Source organism: Xyrauchen texanus, chromosome 36, assembly GCF_025860055.1.
Source record: "Xyrauchen texanus isolate HMW12.3.18 chromosome 36, RBS_HiC_50CHRs, whole genome shotgun sequence".
Lineage (NCBI taxonomy): Eukaryota > Metazoa > Chordata > Actinopteri > Cypriniformes > Catostomidae > Xyrauchen > Xyrauchen texanus.
The window spans coordinates 17,348,699-17,368,345 of record NC_068311.1 but is presented as its reverse complement, the minus strand read 5'-3'; the positions used below and the strand labels follow the sequence as shown (position 1 = coordinate 17,368,345).

General features: G+C 36.7%; 1 protein-coding gene across 1 annotated transcript; it reads right to left on the bottom strand.

Annotated features, from left to right (window-relative positions):
- Nucleotides 1-459: 459 nt before the first annotated feature.
- On the bottom strand, nucleotides 460-17,654 carry appbp2 (amyloid beta precursor protein (cytoplasmic tail) binding protein 2). Its single transcript, XM_052107189.1, has 12 exons — nucleotides 17,303-17,654; nucleotides 15,989-16,077; nucleotides 13,176-13,327; nucleotides 12,523-12,815; nucleotides 12,346-12,435; nucleotides 11,803-11,870; nucleotides 11,587-11,692; nucleotides 11,365-11,489; nucleotides 7,300-7,385; nucleotides 6,925-7,115; nucleotides 2,861-3,026; nucleotides 460-2,472 (listed from the first exon to the last, which is right to left on the bottom strand). Exons 1-12 carry the CDS (start codon nucleotides 17,438-17,440, stop codon nucleotides 2,210-2,212), a joined length of 1,767 nt encoding a protein of 588 aa, XP_051963149.1. The 5' UTR covers nucleotides 17,441-17,654; the 3' UTR covers nucleotides 460-2,209.
- Nucleotides 17,655-19,647: the final 1,993 nt, after the last annotated feature.

The following is a 19,647-nucleotide window of genomic DNA, read 5'->3' as shown; positions in this document are numbered from 1 at the left end:
ATCAATTACTCCCCCTGTCATCCCAGACGTGTATGACTTTCAAGGGTGGGTGTTGGGCTTGTTTTGATAATTGATTTGACATTTTCCCCCCGGAATCTACAAATTAAGGTTTTTATAAGAATATCTCAGTTCTGTTGGAACTTACAATGCAAGTGAATGGTGACCGCTCACATAAAGGCCACATAAAAGTAATCCATGACTCCAGTGTTTAAATCCATATCTTCAGAAGCAATATGATAAGTGTGGGTGAGAAACGGATTCATATTTATATACTTTTTTTTTTACAACAAATCTCCACTTTCAATTTTTTTTCACAATTCTTCACAATTTTGAAGGTGAAATTGGAAATTTATTGTAAAAAACAATATAAATATGAATCTGTTTCTCACCCACACTTATCATATTGCTTCTGAAGATATGGATTTAAACACTGGAGTCATGGATTACTTTTATGTGGCCTTTATGTGATTTATGGAGCTTCTGGTCACCATTCACTTGCATTGTATGGACCTACAGAGCTGAGATATTCTTCTAAAAGAATGGATGGCATTACAGGGAATAAATTAGAGAATTTTCATTTTTGGGTGCATTTAACAGCACATTGTTAATTACGGGTCTCAACAGTGCATAGCCTGCAGCAAGGCTGTTTTTGTAGATGCAAAAACAATGAGATCTCTATGAGGTAAAACAATGTGATGTCAATTTAATAAGCGGTTGTGTCAATTATGATAAAGCATTATTTTTTTGATGGCATGACAACAAAATCACAAACTTTAGAGTCCTAGATGTGACTCCAGTGTCTTAATTTAAAACGTTTTTATTTGAGAGAGTAGCTTTTAGGAGCAAGACAGTGAAATAGATCTGGAGTGGATTCGGAGAACAGTGGTACAGGTGCATTTAGCAAATATCGTCCATTTCATCCTTAATGTTATATTGCACTCTCAGAAGCACCGCCACTACAAAAGCGCATTGGTTTGCACACTACACCCACCGACTATTGGTTCCCCTGCAGTGGTACCTCTTCACAAAGACAGGTGCTGGGCTCAGCCCTTTCCTCTGTGTGTCCAGTCAGCTGGCAGTGGGCCAAAGGTGTTAATCAACACCACCCAGGGCTGAGCTCTGAAAGGATAATGACAACGACTTAGGAAACCTTGTTCCGTAACTACCACCACTCCAGCTTATTGTGCTTAGGCGAATGCGTGTTGTGTTATAAGGCTCCACACTGCGAGAAAGTCAAAATCACAAACCTGTCGCCCACTCTTTGCACTTGTTATGGCAAAAGACGTTAGCTGTGATCTCAAACGTATTATTAACAAGAGTCGTTTTGGCTCAATGTTACACCAACAAGTCATAGCATACCTTGCATATAAATTATTGGCAGTTTAAAATAAGCTATTTCGGTACTAAGTGGATACAAAACCAGAAGAGAAGAACTTAAAACAAGGAATCTAGAGCAATCGTAAACACACTGGTCCATACTGTAGATTCCACACATGACATGAATGAATTAATAAGAAAAAGCAAAAAAACAATTACATAATGGTCCATAATGTAACATGGCTAGTCTCATTTTCCAGAGAGCACACAAGTAATCCTCAATGCAAAGCTTTGTAATACATGAAGTCAAGCTCTAATCCTCATGTTAATGGGGACACGCATGTTTATGGATGTTCCTTTACTCATTTACATTTTCCATCAAATCTGATTCAGTGGTTGCTACACTTAGCAATTCTCCACAAACAGATGATGCAGTAATAAAGCAAACTATTCCTGTAGTGTGGAGCACCTCTCCTTCAGATACAAAATAAATGTAAATAAAATTATGATAATCAAAAACATGGTGACACAAAATCAAAAGGGCATTTCCGTGAGCAAAGCTCTATGTTGGACTGCTCTATTTTTCTTATGTCTTCAGCCATCTGAGAAATGGTCGGCTTCTTCGACATGACTCAAATTCGACAAATGGTTACTTATCCATCGTATGAGTGGAAAAATGCCATGGTTTTTCTCCCATTATAAAGAATATGAACAGGTCGAGGGGAGCTGCTGGTACGAGTGAACTGACAGACCAGTCCAAATTTGAAAAGCTCAAGACAACAATTTCACACTCGCCTTTCTTGACTACATGTGAATACATCAGTGTGAATGTGTGTGATAATGGGGGTGGGTGTGCACATCTATGCGAGTTGAACGGTGGATATCCCGGTCATTAGCCCAAGCAGGAGCGTCCTGCTCCATGGCTCTGGGATAACAAGAAAGACTGCACCACCTGCTCTGTGGCCTGGGGGCTCGTGTTGACATCCTCCAGTGCGTCAGCTACGGCAAATTGCCTGTCTCTTAAACGGTTCCAGTTGGACAGAATATTGTGGTACTCAAAGACCTTCTCGTAGTTTCCAACTGAGTTGTACAGTTTTATGAGGCCTCTGTAGTCATATTCCAGTCCACTGTAACCCTCCCCAAACAGCTTCTTGCCTGAGGAAAACACAAACAAATACACATTTTAATTAGACCAATGAATTTCCATTATTTTTTCCAGTCATTTGTGACTACTGGTTAAGGATAGTTAAAAATAATTTTAGGGCTCTCACAAACAACAATTTCTAGCTGATGAAATATTTTACACCGGAGCATAACTGGAAAAATTTACATTCACAGTAGACATTCTTCACCTATGATTTTGGCAGAAATCACAATTTTACTGTTTCTTGATATTTCCAAGTTTTCCTTATATTTGGAAAACCAAACAATTGATTAAATTATTTGACTAAGTCCTAGTAAAATGTAAGTATTATGCACATTATCCACAATGCATCAGCAATAACAACAAAAAGACATATATTAGATAAATAGTAGACCTCACCAATGGCGATGGAGCGCAAGTAGAGCCGCTCAGCATCATCATACTGATTCATGTCGTAGTTGTAGAGTGAGGCCAAGTGTCCCACTGATAGAGCCACCTCATAGTCCTCCTGCCCCAACAGCTGCTCCTTGATCTGAATGGCCTTGATGTGCATCTCCTCTGCCTCCTGCATTACAAATCATACCATAGAATGTACAAGTTAGCACACAGCCACCTTAAACGCACTCTTTCCATGCTTTATTTATTGAACCACTGGCACAATTAATTAGAGAGGACACAGAAATAAGGGTAATCAAAGATACAGAACATAAAAAATTCCTTCAAGCTGAATATAGATTGTTATTCCTCACACACCATGAATCCAGCATTTCCCTCAAGGAATTCAGCCAATTTTGGAATAGTTCTTCTTCATTCAGGGGTAAAAAGAAGTTCGAAACAGCCGAGCAAAGGTATAATATTTGCAAACATTCAGACCCTGGCCACACTGATTTGAGGGGGATTTAGAAGTACATTCAAAAATGAGGACACTCAAGACTGCATGTAAAACCTTAACTAATGACATTCAAATGTGTTATCAATGACTTAATGCGTCATTCTAGGAGTAGAATTCACATGAGGTGAGTAAAAGAAGCTGTTTTAACTACTCGATGATGATTTTAAAGTAATTATCAACCTCAAGAGGTTTCCCATCCAGGTACTGTCCAGGCTCAATCCTGCTTAGCTTCAGTGGGTAAACAGTCTAGAGCTACAGGGTGATATGGCTGTTGATAAGTCATAATAGACATCTTTTCAATATCCTTCTTGCAGGTAGTAAAAAAGCGATAAGTAAACAATAGTTGAAGGAAGACCCTTCAACTAAATTTGATTGGAGAGAAATTGTAGACAATATTTACATGGAAGCTCTAACATTTTCATTGTTCATGGTATGAGGAAAAAAATCCAGCATTTTGGGGAAAATGGTTATTAAGAAAGGAAAAGATTAAATCAATTACTTAAATTAATAAGAGGAGGGAGGAGGATGGAAACGCTTTATACTTTTTATACTTCTGGGATATACAGAATGCAATTTTTTTTGTGCTAAATAAGACATACCAGGCATCCTAAGTTATGGGTAGACTGCTAGATCTACAGTTGAAGTCAGAAGTTTACAAACACTTAGGTTGAAGTCGAACCTGACCCGAAACGCTTACTATGTAATTTCTTCTCTTAGCAAGTACTGATGCAATAGGCTGTATTTTATGTAAGCATATAGGCAACATTTATGACAGTACTGAAACAGATTACATACAGTTTTATCAAGGCACGGCAGCCCCTTAGTAGACTAGAGCAGAAGGGGGAAAAAAGCATTGATTTACAGTTTATTTGCTAAAACTTCACCTGGTGCAGAACAATCTGGAATCAAAGACATTTGTCCAGCATGTGTTTAAACAATGGGAAAACAGAGCAGATATGCGAAAAAACATATTTGGTGCGAACAGCCCTTAACTCAAAAGTTCGATAAGCCTGTTTATTTTTTCATTAATTACAAACTCGAACCCGAATCCTACTTGAAAAACTGACCCGAACCTAAACGCTCATGATTGTAATGTATGAGACATACAAAGTTTATTTATGGTGACCTTTATGTTTCCTTTCAGTTGTATAATTTATATATTCTGAACCTCTCTAAACTGTAAAAATAAAGTACTCTTGACTTGTGTTTGGCTTATAATAGAAAAAGCACATGGCTTACACAATGATCCACCAGTAGTGATTTTATTTTATTACAGGACAGTGGTTCTCAGCTTGTTTTCTTTCAGGACCCAGATTTTACATTGGACAAATGGAGACACAATATTGTACAAAAAAGTAAACAAAAACCAAACACTTTTTGCACAAAACAATGTCTATCTTATAAGTTAACCCGTACTTAGCGTAGTCTAGGTTGCATTTACTTCGACTTGCATAGTTCTTTACAGGGTTTTCAAGAAGGAGGGCATGTCACACAACCCATACATGTTACCCATCCCAATTGACCATTTTCTAAGCCCCGCCTTAAGTGTCTTAGGCTATGTCCAGACTGCAGGCAAATCAGATTTTTTCTCAAATCAGATCTTTTCAGGCAGACTGTCCACACTATTAATTGCAAGTGATCAAATCAGATTTGCATGTTCAGGCATAACAAACTATCTGCATGGGTTGCTTTGGTAATGACGTTTGCGTACCCATGTGACGATGCCTTCAAAACAGATGCAGGAAAAAGGTGCATCATCTCGCTCTCCAAATAAGTGCCCCATCCAGTCGCGGTGCAGAACTCCTCTGTCTCACAAGAAAAACTCAGTGACCGTGCTGCAGTCACCGATTTTTGACATCATCATTGTGTCACGTTAAGAGTGACGAAAAAAAATATTTGAAATCTGAATTGATCAGCCAGAGCGTCCGGACTGAGACGCATCTGAAAAAAAAAAATCTGATTTAAATCGCACTTGAAACCACCTCCCAATGTAGTTTGAATCAGATTCGGAAAAATCTGATTTCATGTGTTTTTTTGCTGTCCAGACTATCACAAACTCATCTGGATACAATGTGGATATGCAAAAAATCAGATTTTTAGTGGCAGTCTGCGCAAGGCCTTAAGTTCTAAAACTTAAAACTTTCACACTGCCAGCTACTTTGTCGCTGCATGTCACCAGTGGCTGGCGGTTAGGTCGCTAGTGGTGTGTATGGAGAGTCTAAACAACACTGTTTCTTAGAATTAATATTATTATTAAAATATTAGGATCAAGTGAGCTCTACCATATTGGCTGTCGCTCCCGAAAGTCGCTCTTCATTTTCATTAAGTTAAACATTTCTTGACTTGGTTGCGTCACCGTCGCTTGTGTTGCCAGAAGTCGCCAGCTCTCATTGAAAATTAATGAGATGAGGTCGTTTTGTTGCTGCGTGTCGCTGGCAGTATGAACGCAGCTTTAGCCTGTCACAGCAACTGTTGCCCCGCCGTCATGTCTCTGACAAGCATTTGCTTTTTTACAATGAGGGTCTATGGGAGTAATATGTGTTTGAGTAGATTTACGAGGGATTTTATCAAAATTATCCTCCGAAAGTTTTAAGAGTTAATGGGTCACTTGTAACAGTGCCATGAGATACCCAGGGAGGATACATGCACAGTTTTTTCTTTCTTTCCTTCTTTTTTTTTTTTTTTAAATCTTTAAATAAATATTGAGAAGAGTATGCTATGAATTAAAGTGTTTAATTCCTTATTCCCATATGAACATGCATAACATCAGTGGGGACACCTACATTTGCTCCAATAAAGCTAATAACTTAACATCAATTAATTTAGGTATTGATTCACGTTTTAGTAAAGGTGATAGTAAAGAGTTCACAGCATCAAAATGACTGTTATAAGCAGTTCTTTTCACTTACATTAATGTTATGAGGATTGTAATCATGATCAAATTTTTCTTTTCTCTTTTCTAGTGACTGATAATTGTTTGCCTCAATTCTGTTTCACAGACTGCAGTTTTCAATCAAATCACGGTGTAATTAAAAACAACTTCTTTACAAATAACATCAGATAAAAATGCTTTACAATGTCACTCTTCATTCCAGCCCAAATAATAATATTATCCATTCCGTTTGAGAGAATATTTTGCCAAAAACCGCACCGTTCACGGCAATCTCCCATTCATTCCTATGGAGAGTTCTGCAGAGCTTGTCAGAGAAAGCAACTGTAAACAACGGGGGGAGCTTAGCAAAGGGTCAATTTGGCTAGATTCTACCGAGCAACAGATGAACTAGCCCCAAAACACCAGAAATGCACAGCCTTTAAAGTTAACAAAAAAAAAGGTAGGGAAAACGTTTTTTTCCCTCCCTATTAGAAGTTGATAAGCTTCTATAATTTTATTTTGCCATCCAAACTATGCATGATTATAAATTGTTGTATTTTTATAATTTGCAGTTAACATTGTTTTTTCCCTGCTGCAACCCCATCAGTACATACCTGCGATCTATCAGTTGAGAACCATTGTCATAAATCTTAACATTCAAACATGTTATATTAAGGAAGGTATAGCATTAATTAGAACCTTGAATTTCCGCATGGATTGGTAGAGTCGACCCAAGTTGCCGTAATGTTTAGCCGTCTGTACATTGAACTCTCCGAAGGCTTTTTTGGCCAATTGGAGGGAAGAGAGGTGCAGATCATGGGCCTCCTGCAGGAGGCGTTCCTCCGTTTCTTTGTTATGGCAGTCGATAGCGATCTCCTCCAGGATCAGGGCTAGAGGTGGAATATCAAAAATACAAATTAGCTTTTATATGACAACCTCTGAAAAAATAAAATCACCTCAAGAATGAAAAGATAGTAGTACTTTGAACTGTCAACGGCATCTTAATGTTGTCATTGCAGAAATGCAGCTGTGAAGTAGTTATGAAAGCTTTTAAAAAACATTTGCTAGTCTTACCTTTCACCCTCTTGGACGAGGCCAGCAGCAGATGGTCTTCAGGGAGTATATGAGTTATGATGTCTATGGCACGTTCTGCATGGAATCTACCAGCAAAATTCAAAGCATGAAATTGGTACATGTTATTCAATAAACACTTCTATGAAAAAACACATACACCTCTAATAGAACAACTTAATCATGGTAAAGGTTAGGGCAACAACAGGGCATCCATGATCTGGACTGGCATTCTTAAAAATAAATCCCTCAGGGGACAAATACAAATTGTATAAAAGTTCATACACTGTTTTGTTTTGGAATGAATACATGAATATGACATCTCACTTTCAAAGAAGTGACCCATGGCACCAATTAACTGATTCATATTTTCATAGTGAGTCTAACAAAAGGGACTTTCATTCCTTAATAATAAAGCAATTCTATTTTGCCTCTGACCTATTATGTATTGACCACTTACCCGCTATTATGGGTAAATCACGTACAAAGTGAGATAAAATTAAGTTTAAAAGTGCACACAGAATATTGTCTTGCACATTAAAAAATTTCTACCCTAAAAACAATTACATTACTTTAGATTTTTTTTTTAAACTGAATAAACTTTTTCTGTGTTAAAATTAGAGCAGTCAGAATTTACGTGTTAAAACGTGATTAATAAAAAAACAATTAAGTGTTAATAGCAAATACAGTCTACTGGCAAATTAATATTGTGGAGGATGAGTTTAAGAGATTTAATGCCCATTGCAATGAAAATGCAACCAATGGAGAAACTAGTAATTTAGTCAAATTCACACGTAGACTTTGAGAAATGCTTAATGTTACTTGAATTGGTTCTATTTTAGTGCATTTCTTTCTTTACACTGTGGAAGGCTTTTTTTAGAACATGTTAATCAAGCATTATATTGTTACACATTGCCATGATTGGGGAGTGATGGAATACATGTAACAGAATTGCATATTTCAAATACAAAATATAAATAACTGTATTCCACTACAGTTACAATATAAATCATTGGTAATTAGAATACAGTTACATTCAAAAAGTATTTTGATTACTGAAGAGATTACTTTGCATTTTATTGTCATTTCTTTCATTTAAAATTTAGTCTTTTCAGTTGGAAAACATTTATACATATAAATGATGTGATTCAAACTGCATTTGAACAGCGTTGAAACACTTTCTTATGATGTTACACTCATATGAGCAGACAGAGAAGTGAGTTTGAAGTAAGTTTGGAGCAGGAAAAATAGAAATAAACCTTGTGTAAATTTGTCAGCTTTACACGAAGCTAAAATGCTATATCTAGCCATTTTACATGCACAAGTTACCAAGCACGATCATATTTTTATATAAAAATTCACCTTTGATATTAGGGCAACATTTTTATTCTTGATAATTTTTGTATTTTTTTTTTCCTGTAAAAATATTTTAAAACAATCCTTAAAACAAAATCAATTTGATCTTGTTTTAGAAACAACACTGCATAAGATATTTATATTTTTCAGAGAATGTATTTTTAACCCTCCCATCCCTGCATATTGATTTGTTTTCTTTCCTAATATGGAAATAAATGCATTTTGACAGGAAAATAAGTATATATAGTGTCAAATTTCAGCACTTTCAAATACTGAGATTAAGCGCAATTAACAATGTGCTTGAATAATTTTAATCGACTGACAGCACTAGTTAAAATACTTTCTCCTATCCCAGCTTAATATGTAGTGACAACTATAAGCCATTTATAGGTTAATTTGAAAACGAAAACTGTAAACACTGTGTTTCTGCTGAGCTATAAAAAGTTTGTTTTGAGTGACCGATTAGACCCACCCAAACAAAGTTAATCAACCAATGTTGTGAGTTGGGGACAGGATTATCTCTTTGTTTGACCAATGGCATACAGGGCTGTATTCAGAAAGCTGTTTTGAAAACATTATTTATTTTTGCTATTCCGGTTGGTGGCGCTAGTGTCGCAGAAATTGCACACTAAAGCTTTAAAACCATGTACACTCACATGAGATAAAGACTCTCAGTCATATCAATACCCTAATATTACACATGGAATGGATCACCTTATGAGGGCCACAAATGATACAGTTGGCAAGGAAGCCCTTGTGTGGGAAAGCAAAGCCCTGTTACCATAGTTACTTATTCCTATAAGGAAAATGGGGAGAAATATTCGAAAGATCTGACATTTTTTAAAACAAAAACAGGATTAAAATCGGTTTTATATTTGCACTTCAAACAAAGCAAAACAAAAACCTGAACTTAATTTTTATCACTAGCCAACCGACAAATATAGAAGCCTAAAGAAGTGTGCTGTGGCTGCAAACTTTTGAGCGATACAGCAGTTTCTTAGCAGCTCCAGCCCACCTCAAGACAGAAGTTAACATTTATGATTGTCACACTTATATTTCATCCTTCAATTGGCATCAAGTTTTATTTATACCTTTTAAAATTATTGATGATTAATGAACACATAAAATAGCTTAAATTTAAGAAGTGCAACCTGTGACATGGCTGATATGAGTTAAATGGAAGACCCTTAATTATTTTTAAATGACAATTTACAGACTCAGTGGACAATGTAAGTAGGCTTATATGTTTATAACGCTTATAAAAGTTTGTAAGGTTAAAATAATAGGCCTAAAATACAACTGGGGGGAAAAAGAGGGGAATTCAAAAATAATGGTGAGGAAATAAATTGTATTAAATACGAAAATTAAATGCATCGATATGCAATATAAAAACAATTAGGCTACAATCAAAAGTAGTTTCCCTTATTGTTTCTACTTGATAAGTACTTTGTTTGGCACTAAAGAGAGTGCTAATGGAGACCTAATAATGTGTACGTAAACATTTTACTGCAACTTTACCAGAAACCCTATTTATTAAACACTTTTCCAAACCAAACTTTCGGAGAAATGTATTCCCAGAGAAATATTTGATTCATTAAAGCATGAAAACTAATATTAGCAGCCCTCAACTTCGATCATTCAAATTTTCTCATGTATCTTGTCTCGGTTTCTGGTGTTAAATTGTTGGATTAGTTCACCCAAAAATAGAATTCAGTCATGGTTTACTTTCACCCCAGTGTTGTTATAACCCCATATGACTTACTTTCTTTTTCGCAACACAAAGAGAGAAATTGTGAAAAAAATTATGTTCTCAGTGAAGTCATACAATGGCTTTATGGTTACCACCGCTTCGAGCTTCAAAAAGACACAAAACTATAATTCAGAAGTCTAATAAATTATTCCACGAGACTCATGATTGTTATGAAAGCATACAATAAGGTTTGGTGTGAAACAAACCAAAATCGAATGTATTTAGTACAATTATTCACTGACCGTTGAGCTCCTGTGAGTGTTCATGAGTGCAACAGTAGTTACACAGCAAGTGCGAGGTGGAGCGTTCAAGCGAAAACTTGTTTTTTCGCTTGAACAGTGCCACCAGTCACACCGTGTTCTACTCATATGCCAAACAGAATGCAATAAAAGTTATCTATGTTCATCAGAGTTTTTGTCCTAAACAGCTGCAACATACAACAAGCTGTTGCTCGCTTGGTTTCTATATTTGCCATCACGCCCGGTAACCCTGTCCGCTATGATCTGGGACCTGTCCAAAATGCGATGCAAGGTGCGAGCATGAGAGAATTGTCTCAATTTCTCCATATGTGTTAAGAAAAAGCAAAAAAGTCATATGGGGTTATAACAAGACAGGGGTGAGTAAACAATAACTGAATTTTAATTTTTGGTTGAACTATCCCTTTAACTAAACATAATTTTTCTGCTGGAACAGCTTTTGTGATAATATGAGGATTAATTTAGTCTAGAATCTGGTCTGAAGTTTCCCCAACACTTTAAACCATGCATCCAGCATATGACCAACTGCAAACGAATCGTAACTGAATAGCTCATGTCCACAACGCCATCAATAACCTAAAACTTTTGCTTTTGCATGTTGCTGCATCCACATCGCTAAATGCCAGTATAAGTCCAAGCTGACAACACTGAGTGCACCTTTAAGTCTCATGATTGAGATTGAGATATTAAGATTGAGATACTTACAGTGCGTTGTCAAATTTACCAGAGCTGTACTGATGTACATAGGAAGAGTAGGCCAGGTCCTCATGTGCTGTGGCAACATGGATATTCTTTCCTCCAAACACTGACTGTCGAATATCGAGTGCAGTCTGAGGGTAGACCACACCAATATTAAATAAATCATCCATCATCTTCCAATGAGAGAAAATGTTGGCAAAGTACCCCAAGTTTAAGTTCTTCGCTCACCTGGTAAATGGCCACTGATTGACAGATATTGTCCACATTTAAAAGATAAAATCCATAATCTAGTAGTGTATCTGAGTATTTTGGGTGCTTGTGCCCAAATTGTTCCCTAAAATTAAAATAATACACATTAATTTCATCATTGTCAAACTGAACATATTTCAATTCCATCCTCCCATGCTTTCAAAATGAACACACAACTCATGACAGCTATCTTACCGTGCCAAAAACACTGCATGCTTAATCAGTTGTTCAGCTTTCCTAAACTCTCGCTTAACAACACAAGCCTGCAGGGATGAACAAGGATGATTTATATTCACTAAATACACCTTTCTGTATATTATCTTTCAGCCATACTGAATTAAAGGCACAGTTCAGGCAAAAATGACAATGCTGTCAATATTTTCATTCCCTCATATTTTTCAAAACATTAGGCAAATTGTTAGGCAAAATGTTAGCCTTAGTCACCATTCACTTTCATTGTATGGAAAAATAAATAGTAAATAGTGACTGAGGCTAACAATCTGCCTAACTTCTCTTTTGGTGTTTCACAGAGGAAAAAATGGGTTTTGAAATGACATGAGGATGAGTAAATGACTAAAGAATTTTTGGGTGAACTGACCTTTCTACAAAATACCTAACATCTTAACACAAAGTGGCAAAGTCTCAATTTAAAATGTGAAAATTGCGATTAACATTGGCTTATGTTTACAAAGACACAAACATGCATGTACTCTGATGATCAACAATGCAGTCACTGACCTTGGAGGCTTGTCTTAAAACATCAACTACTACTTTCACAGGTAAGCCCACTGTGATCTCCCTCATAGCCTCTATACACCACCTATATGCCTGAAACACACAAGGTACACAGTTTGGCAAGTGAAGAGCTGTTCTCCAGACAAACTTCTTACCTTGAATGTGTTACCAAGAACTTACCTCATCATAGTGGCTTTTGGCAAAGAGTAGGGCACACAGTTCTCCATACAGAGCAGCCTTATTGGCCTGATGGCCGTGTTTGGCTAGTTTATCCATGTAAGATTGAGCCAGCTTGAAGGTTTCTTCTCCCAGGTGGTATCTGCAGTTGCCATTACGCACATGAAGCAACCTCACACAGCACTCCACTGCACGATACCAGTGTGGAACCTCATCGTGGAGTGTACACAGCTGGAGACACGACAGGAAGACTTTCTCTGCATCTCCATACCAGCCGGCATCTGATAAGAAGCCACCTGAGATAGCAGAAAGTATCATTCAATTTGCCAGAGAAACAAGCTGAAAGGGTCATTCAAGAAAAGGGAGCCACAGTAGCAGAGCTGCAGGCAGAGCTCCAAAAAAGGGTGGGAGCTCTAAACCGCCAGCAAAGATATAGGGAGCCCCTAACCTAAACCTTTCCTAATCCTAAAACCTAATCCCTAATGCAAGTGGAAGTGACACCCCCTTTTGGAATTGGCCCAACCCTCTTTTGGAGTAACCCTGCCCATTCTGGATTAACCCCACCCACTTCTGCAGCAACTCCACCCTTTTTTTGGAGATTCCACCCACATTTGGAGATCTTTGGCCTGCTGATATACCTACTTGCACTAACATACCTAAAACAAAGCCAAATTGTATAGCTTTCTCTTTCACATGTGCATCCGACTCTGCGATGTATGAACATCTACGGCTGAAGGAGTTGGCCAGGACTGAAGCAACTTTCACACCATGGTCCATCAGAGCCTGGAAGCAGTGGTGTAGGAGGTGCCTATGGAAGGAATACAAGTTGAGTCACATCAGAGAATTTAAAGTCAGACAGTAATCATCATGAAATATATTGTTGATGCAAAGCTTCAATGGTTGTAACAGCAGCACACAAACACATTTAACATAAAGCATTAAAGAGATGCTTCTTGCAGATGGTTTTACTGTGCTAACTGTTATTCACTGTTAAGCACTGCAAGTTATCATCATGCAAAAACACTCTCCAAGAAGAAGCATCTCTCAATTAATTTGAGAAATAAATTTCCCATTAAAACCACCACCACAAAAAATATTAATGTTGGTAGTCGACAGCACTAATCGACTACCCTTGCACATCCCTGTATCAAACATATAATTACTGTTCTTCAAATTCCGATATAAACTTTTGAATTATTTTCTATATTTATGTTCTACATCTAGATGATCGGATCAGGTGCATTTAGCTAAAGACGCAGCAGCTCGGCAAAGTTATAAACACACAACTAGCTAACTGAATCACCATCATGAAATCAGCTGGTATAATGCCTGTTATCATGCAGCCTTGCAACCATTAAAACTGGCAATGAGGCCAGATGAGCTAGCAGCTAGCTATCTGGCTAAATAAACATCTTTGTCTACCGAACAAGACAGCACTGACAGTAATCTACTGAACACAACAACTCCGACATCAACACTATTACAATTTGCATGATTCATAGTGATGTCACAGGCAAGAAAGTGTTTCTTCTTGAGATATTTATTTGCAGTTGTCAATCTAGCTTATAGTGCATTACCGGCACCTACTGAGCTGGACTTTGGAGAGTCACAAGAAAGTCTTTCAGTGGATTGAAAAGTCAGCTGATGATGATGATGATGATGATGAAATTGGCAAAATTTAATTGAAAAGTGGTCACACACAGCTTATGTATGATAAAATCCTAAACTATACTTTAAAGGTAGCTTAATCTCTGGAGTTTACTTGTAAACAAACAAGTTATGTTTAATTTATCTAGAGGTCTAACAAACATGTGGAATGCATTTCCACACACATTAATGGTATAAAATGTATATTGTAATAAATATCGATATCGAATGATATGACAAAAACATTGTGATAATTTTTTTGCCCATATCGCCCAGCCCTACTTCACCACTATACTACACAATAACTGATGAGTGAAATCTAAACATTTACCAGCCAGTTGCCAAATATATACATTTAAGTCGCATAGCGACAAGCAGACACCATTCTCCGCCAATATCAAAACGGCCATATATCGGCCTGACTGATATATTGGTCCATCACTAAATAGGGGTGTAAATCAGACATTTCATCATGACACTATCTTATATCTTATACTTCAAAGTCTGCCGTGATACGACTTCGATTTGATTCGGGGTCCTTCGATCGATATTATGTGCCTATTTTACACAATGAATTAATTTTTTTTTTGCCCTCAAAAACAACCAACATATCATTTTAATATTTATTGAGCTCTATGAAAAGTGCAAATTTGCTATCCACATTGGGACAACCACAACAAAATAAGACATTTCAGATGTTGAAAAAAATTATACAGACAATAATATTAAAAATAATGACACACACAAGTGAGCTGTAAAGCTGTCATCATTTAATTACAGCTTATCTTTCTGTCAAAGTACTTACATACCCATGACTTGTTACCAACTATCTGGGCTATCCGTGGTTTTCTTGGCAACAACTTCCACAGTTGTAATGAAAAATTGGGTTACAGTTAACTGGGATAAATGTTAGTAAGGGTGTTGATGTGTAGTCTTATAACTGAGGGTAGTGCTGGGCAGCAGGTGTTTCTCTTTCCCTCATTAGTGCTGTTCAGAATGTCGGCATTGTAAAATATTTCACGTGATGGTCGAACTGCTCCATGGCACTATTAAATAGCACATTTTCATGAAAAATTCAAATGGTCGCATGCACGATGATATTGATAAGATGTGTGAACTGTGTTATGTCTAAATCAGATGTTTATTGTAATTGTCATACTGCTATGTTGCTTGGAACCACACCCAAGACTTTCACACATTGTTGCACTTGTGTATATGGTTGAGTGACAATAGACGGATTTGATTGGACTTGAAAGCCCGAATTAATCGTGCATGTGAACACCTCTGCATTTGTCAGGAGAGCTCGCATTTTAAGGAGTGCCTGGTTGCTATCCACGCATGCTGCACGGATAGCAAGGCGCAATTTGGCTTCACAGACTATGCGAACATCCTTGTCTCACATGAAAGCGTATTTAGCGCTCATAAAGTAAAATGAATGTAATACGGTTGCTTCATCGCCTGACGTAAATGCTTTCGGATTTGGCTGACATGGGAGTATTAAAATAAAGGTGCATCTAAAAAATGTCTATATCGCAATTTACACATTGTATCGATAATATTGGATCGTTGCTTATTGGATTGATGTATCGATCCAGATCGATGGATCATTACACCCCATCAATTAATATTACTCTGCACAAGCAAGTCTGTTGAAGATGCCAATGAAGCCACACAGTATCATGTGAGATTTGAATCATCAACCCAAAATAAATATAAACACTCAATCTCATACAGCTAGGCCATAAATACACCATTACGGTATGACTTTTTGACCTATATAACTTTAATCGACAGGTTAATGGAAGATTCCCTTTTAAAATACCTTTTGTCAGAGGCCCTGAGGACTTTGGCAAAGACCTCCAGCTCACAGAACTCCCCTCCCAGCTGGCAGAGCCGGCCTTGCTGGTAAAGCTGGAATAAATGAAGAAATGTGAGAATGCTGACCCCTTTTGTACATGTGACACAAAAAAAGTAGCCATTATTGAAAAAGAAAATACAATCGAGGATCCTTTGTGCAAGACCAATATGTGTGCCAAGCTCTCAACTAAACATTCTGTTTGTTATGGTACATCTGGTATTAGACACTTTATAGAGCTGCAGAAAACATCATGTAATGATTACATTCTTAAACTATTTTTGCAGTAGAGAAACTTAACCCCAGTTTTCCATTAGAAGCAATCATAGCTATCATAATCCCAAGAAGAGATGAACTCTCAAGTGAATTTAGGTACTTTAACAAGTACAGGACTGTGCTAGATAAGATTTCTGAATTAATTTGGCAACACTTTTCAATAAGGTTACATTCATTACTATTAGTTAATTATTTATATTAGGTATCAATATATTTTTAAAGCATTTATTAATCTTTGTTAATTCTTTTTTGAGATCATTGTTATCAGATTGCTTCAAATTCCATGGCCATTCAAAATAATAGTAATAGTAAATGAAGGTACACTCAAGGCATCAAATATTTTATTTTAGTACATGGACATTCAAAAGAATGTTGGAAATTGTTATATATATATCCATCATGTGATCCAATATAAGTAATTGGGTGGTTCCATACATACATTTTTCTCGTTGTGTTTACGAGTGACTGTTAGCAGCTTCCACAGCAGTATTATTTGGTAGTAAACCATTCAAGTTTACAGGCCAATATAATATCTACAGATGTCAACTGTCATATCAAACGCATAGATTCGTCGGAAAGGCTGTTATGGTTTAAATATTGGCATGCATTAATACATTAAGCTCATTATACAGTGCTAGCACACAGAAGTTAATACGGTCAAGAGTGTTATATTGGTACATGGTTAACTAGATTTGACACAGTAAACTATATCTCATTCCACCTTGCAGCATTAGATAAGCTATGGGTTAAGATAAGTGGAACCTGTCCACTCCGATCAATCTTAACCTAATGTGTCACACAGAAAAGGTAATGCACTCTTAACACAGAAACCCAAGCAATAAACGGTCATTAACACGTTCTGTAAAATGTAACGGTTATACAGTCTCCTAGCGCGAGCGATATACTAGTAGGCTGTTTCAGTTTTTGTTAGCCGACTTGCTAGTGAAGAGTGTCAGATGCTTTTAACGTTTGTTCCGAACTGGACTCGTTCTCTGTCTCTCTTACCTTATAGTACACATCAAACTGTATATTTTCAGGCAGAGAGCGGATGTCCCGTCGCGATCGGCCATAGTTATCGACCACGACGGAGATAGCAGTGTTGTACAGGGTCTCGGGGATCCATTCCAGCTCCACCGCGGCCATATTGTTTTCTTTCACTAAATCCAGCCACAGCCCCCCCTCTTCGACTCCTACTTTCACCTCCTTCGCTACCTGATCGAGGTGAAAGCTTTGCACTTCTGCTCCTCATACACCCCCGCTACTTGAAGCGCTTTTCCAAGTCGAAACGGACTGTTTTGATAGGGAACACAACCCTGAGGTTATGCTCTCATGTTTAAAGCTCATCTCCGATCGAAATGCCCCGCCCCCTCAGTGACACTCCGTGAACGCGGACTGCTGCGGTTAAAAAAAACGGCCACGGGGAGGACGATGCAGAACTCCCAATAATTAGTAATTAAAGGTGCTGTAAGCGATTTTAGCCCTTCTAGAATTTCGATAAGATGAGTCGTTATATTGGCCGCGCCCCCTTTTCCCAAAACCCCGCACTCCAAAATACCAAATGAGCTTTTTTGAGACCGAGATGAGCAAAAACTGTTGTCAAAAACAAAGGTTGCAAAATAGCGCCCTCAACTGGCAACTGTTATGAGCAACATGGCATAAAAACGTCATTATGCCTCAATATTTTGCTGCAACTACAATACAATGAGAATGTGCAAAATGATTGTCGGACAGAAAGCGCCATTGTTTTCGACCCGTGGACACTTTTATGTTCGATGTTTACAGAGTCTTGAGTTGTCACACAGACCAGTGAGATATCTCAGGACACTTATTTCATTAAAAACTTGTTGGATGTAATCCAATTACTTTTTAGTCAAAAAAGTAGTGTAATGCATTCGATTTTAAATTCTTGTAATCAGGTTACAGTTACGAACTTTCAATTAATTTAATAATTTTTAAGTACATTATAGGGTAATGCTTATTTCGAATATATTGTTCATGTAGAATGCATGCATTATGGCCCTGTAACGAGTCATTGTGAAGGAGAAATGTGAGGTGCTGAGTGTATGGCTTGTGTGTAACAATGAAGGGAGAAACATAGATATTATATTGAATTTATTGAACGGAAAAGTGTTTAAGAAAGTAACTTAAAAGTAAAGTAATTAGTAATGTGATAATTTTTTCAATTAAGTGTAAAGAATAATATTAGAAAACATTTGTTTCTATTTTTATGTATCTTGACCAAAGGTCTATATATATATATATATATATATATATATATATATATATATATATATATATATATATATATATACTGTATACTGTATATATTTCATAATATAGCATAAGTAGTGGGCCAATTTTATATGTTCTTTGCTACTTTATTATATTATATTATTTTATATTATAATAATAACAGAATAAACGTTACTGCCAAGTATGCTTACACACAAAAGGAGTTTGTCTTGGTGACAGAAGATTTCAGTGCACTGAGGAATATGACAAACGAGACTAGGATACTAGAAACAAAATCTATACAGAAATACACAGGACATAGACAGAAAAACTGATGTACTGATATACTATATACAGATATACATATGGGAAAGGGAAAATGTAATTTGCAGAGGAGGTAAGGTTATGTACAGATAGTTAAAAATATTGAATTAACATGTTGCGTATTATATTATATTATTAATTGTTATAGACTTTCTTTTCTTTTCTAAGGCGCTTGGGTGGCACCTACTGACCAATACTATTAAAATTAGTTTTGCAGTGTTGACATGCAAAATATATATTTTTTAGCAAAGTTCCAAGTTTTACATAAATTAAAATTCACTAATAAACCTAATTTTCTGGCATTTGTTAATGAAACCAAACAGAACATGAAAACAATCTCTGCATCTGTGAACAAAAAAGCTGAATAAAATATAAAATCTCAGTGCCTCTGTTAAGATTTTAATCAGATTTTAAGAAGAAAAAAAGCCAAACTGCATTCTAATTACTTGACAAAATTGACAAATTACCTATCCCACTTAAATAAATGTGTGAAGACCACAAAATATGCATACAACAAATGGTATGTTAATACCACATAATAGTTTAAATGTAGTTGCAAGTACAATTTTTAATAAAAAAATAATAATTAAATTTAAAACACAGACGCATGCACACACACACGCACACACACATTTGTCTTTCATAAATAGAAGGGACTCTCCTTTGACTTCTATTGTTGATATTTTCTAGCCTCTAACACTACCCCGAAATCACGTAAAACATTAAGACATTTATTTAGCATTTATTAAGCCACTTCCTTGTGGGAACCACTGGCTGCCCCCTACAGTTGGCAA